The sequence below is a fragment of the Ornithodoros turicata genome, chromosome 3, assembly GCF_037126465.1.
Source record: "Ornithodoros turicata isolate Travis chromosome 3, ASM3712646v1, whole genome shotgun sequence".
NCBI lineage: Eukaryota > Metazoa > Arthropoda > Arachnida > Ixodida > Argasidae > Ornithodoros > Ornithodoros turicata.
This window is the reverse complement of record NC_088203.1, coordinates 107,264,153-107,267,093: the sequence shown is the minus strand read 5'-3', so window position 1 is coordinate 107,267,093 and position 2,941 is coordinate 107,264,153. Positions and strand designations below refer to the sequence as shown.

Sequence of the window (2,941 nt, the reverse complement as noted above, 5' to 3'; positions counted from 1 at the left end):
TCAGTGTCAGATGGTTATTGCGAGCGGCCGATTGGTGCAGGCGGAAGAATGTAGCCTGCGGAAGGAATAGGTCGAAGTTAGATCGTTATTGCGTGCGGCCGACTGATGCATGCGGAAATAATTAGTAGCCAGCGGTAAAAATAGGTCAGGGTTAGATCGCTATTGCGAGCGGCCGATAGATGCAGGCGGAAAGATGTAGCCTGCAGAAGGAATAGGTCTTACTTAGATCGTTATTGTGTGCTGCAGACTGATGCATGCGGAAAGAATAAGTAGCCTGCGGTAGAAATAGGTCAGAGTTAGATCGTTATTGCATGCAGCGGACTGCTGTAGGCAGAGGATGTAGCGTGCTGTAGAAATAGCTAGATCAGTGTCAGATGGTTATTGCGAGCGGCCGATTGGTGCAGGCGGAAGAATGTAGCCTGCGGAAGGAATAGGTCGAAGTTAGATCGTTATTGCGTGCGGCCGACTGATGCATGCGGAAATAATTAGTAGCCAGCGGTAAAAATAGGTCAGGGTTAGATCGCTATTGCGAGCGGCCGATAGATGCAGGCGGAAGGATGTAGCCTGCAGAAGGAATAGGTCTTACTTAGATCGTTATTGTGTGCTGCAGACTGATGCATGCGGAAAGAATAAGTAGCCTGCGGTAGAAATAGGTCAGAGTTAGATCGTTATTGCATGCGGCGGACTGCTGCAGGCGGAGAATGTAGCGTGCTGTAGAAATAGCTAGATCAGCGTCAGATCGTTATTGCGAGCGGCCGATTGGTGCAGGCGGAAGAATGTAGCCTGCGGGAGGAATAGGTCGAAGTTAGATCGTTATTGCGTGCGGCCGACTGATGCATGCGGAAAGAATTAGTAGCCAGCGGTAAAAATAGGTCAGAGTTAGATCGTTACTGCGTGCGACCGATTGATGCAGGCGGAAGGATGTAGCCTCATGCTCTTAGACCTCTTCGGCTATCCCAAGGATGACAATGTGTTCTTGGGAAGATGTCCGTACCCCCTTGCAGACGCCGGGCGAGCTAGAGTGGGGAGACGAGTTTCGCCAGTTCAATAATTCACACTTCACACTGTGAAATAGGTCAGACAGCTCTTCGTTGAGGAATATATGCAGAACAAGTTTCTTTTTCATATTTTTGTAGGAAATTCATCTATTTCACTGAGTTTCTAAATCGATGTACCGCAAATAAACCTGACATGTTGCAGTGGACTGGATTCCCAATTCATGCACAATCAGGAAGAAGGGAGAAGTAGTGAGAAGCACTCTCCGAAACCGAAACCGGAACATCAGCCAGGAGTCCCAACGGAAAGCAAAGTCACCCGCCAATCCAAGTCCAAGCCAATCACGTCGGTCGCCAATCACATGCGGACGGCGGGGAGCTGCAGAACCCAGCGCTGACCGTGGGATCCGTGGGATCTGTGGGTTTGTTCCCCCCCAAGGTTCCCCCCCTCTCTTTCCTTTAGTTTACACAATGTCTGGACTTTTCTCGCCTGGTCTGCCCGAAGATACCTGCCCTGCCTCGAAAGGGACTAGGCGAACCTGATGGTAGGACTCCAGTAGACCACTACTGACCACTGGTCACCGTGGTTATCACCACTCTCCAGTGTTTATTTTGTTTAGTCTTGAGCAGTCTTTTGTGACCTTGAGGCTTGTGTTTGTCTGTTGTGTGCTCCAACCTCAGAACAGCTACTTTACACTTTAGTCTAGCTGTCAGACAGCGGATAGCCTTCTCGGAACTACTAGCGACTGATAAAATAGCATAAACGCAGGCTAGCTGACAGAGAAAATCCCTGCTGAAACAAGCATGAGGAATGTCTTGTTTCATCATGGTATCATCAATTACAAGTGACCATCTCCTTCGCTAGTTAATTAGGTTTTTATCTAATAGTCTTTTTTTTTTTTCATGCAATGCTTTTTTTAAACTGTGACGTCTCGTTTCTTTAGTTGCACGGAGACTGAACCAACGGGACTATATCTAAAATGGCTCCGTACAACTTGGAGAAACTAAGTAGCCTCCTACGCCGAAGTCTGGAGGGAAACTTCTTTAGCACGGGCTTCGACAAGGTAAACTTAAGCACTCTGCTGGATGACCTATTTTAGGCCCCCGTATATACAGGGTGTCCCAGCTAACTGCGAACACGTTCTTAAAAAATATATATGACAGTTTTTCCCCCGATATGAAATCAATTGCAATATAGCACATGCTGATCGATTGTTACTGTGCTTTGACCTTGCATCGTGCACTCCACAACCTTCTCACTCCCCTCATTAATGCCCTCTGGACCTCGAGGGTATATGTATAAATAAAATAAATAAATAGTGATGTCCTCAGTCCAACAGCTTTTGGGCAAACATGAGGTTAAAGCCAGTTCTTGCTCGTTTGAATTGGGGAGTACATCTCGGGTGTAATCGGGTATCACCCTAAAAGGTCGTGCCTCACATATCTTGCACTATACTCGAGGTATTTTTTTATCTGATAGCTCCGGTTGACGTCTGCTGCCAACGGCAAGTGCACGGCCGAGCTGACCGTCTGCCCCGACACGTGCAACAATGTGCAAACTTTACATGGTGGGATGTCAGCCACACTCGTGGACATGGTGAGCACATACGCGCTGCTCACGTTGCGAGACGTCAGAAACGTCAGCGTCGACATGAGCATGAGGTATGTTTTTCTATCGGTTGATTGGTTGGCGTATCACTGAGGAGCAATCGTTTGACAGCTATCTGGCACAGGCACGGGTGGGAGATACAGTGATCATCGAAGCAACTACTGCAAAGTTGGGAAGGAGCGTAGCCTTTCTAGATGTGCTCGTACGAAATAAAGACAGCGGTGAAATCCTCGTGAAAGGAATGCACACCAAGCACCTCAACAGTCAACTGGATTACCTGGGAAACAAGATCCAAATATAGTAGGCTTTTCTGAAAATAAACTTGTTACAAGACCTT

At 47.6% G+C, this 2,941-nt stretch overlaps 1 protein-coding gene across 1 annotated transcript; it reads left to right on the top strand.

Moving 5' to 3' along the window:
- Nucleotides 1–1,342: 1,342 nt before the first annotated feature.
- On the top strand, nt 1,343–2,941 carry LOC135387631 (acyl-coenzyme A thioesterase 13-like). Its single transcript, XM_064616740.1, has 4 exons — nt 1,343–1,540; nt 1,940–2,059; nt 2,476–2,657; nt 2,716–2,941. Exons 2-4 carry the CDS (start codon nt 1,976–1,978, stop codon nt 2,903–2,905), a joined length of 456 nt encoding a protein of 151 aa, XP_064472810.1. The 5' UTR covers nt 1,343–1,540; nt 1,940–1,975; the 3' UTR covers nt 2,906–2,941.

Excerpts from the sequence above, each read along its gene's own strand:
- LOC135387631 (XM_064616740.1), top strand. The coding sequence starts at position 1,976 with ATGGCTCCGTACAACTTGGAGAAACTAAGTAGCCTCCTACGCCGAAGT. Across the intron at positions 2,060-2,475 it reads TTAGCACGGGCTTCGACAAG|CTCCGGTTGACGTCTGCTGC; the intron begins GTAAACTTAAGC and ends TTTATCTGATAG. Across the intron at positions 2,658-2,715 it reads AGCGTCGACATGAGCATGAG|CTATCTGGCACAGGCACGGG; the intron begins GTATGTTTTTCT and ends ATCGTTTGACAG.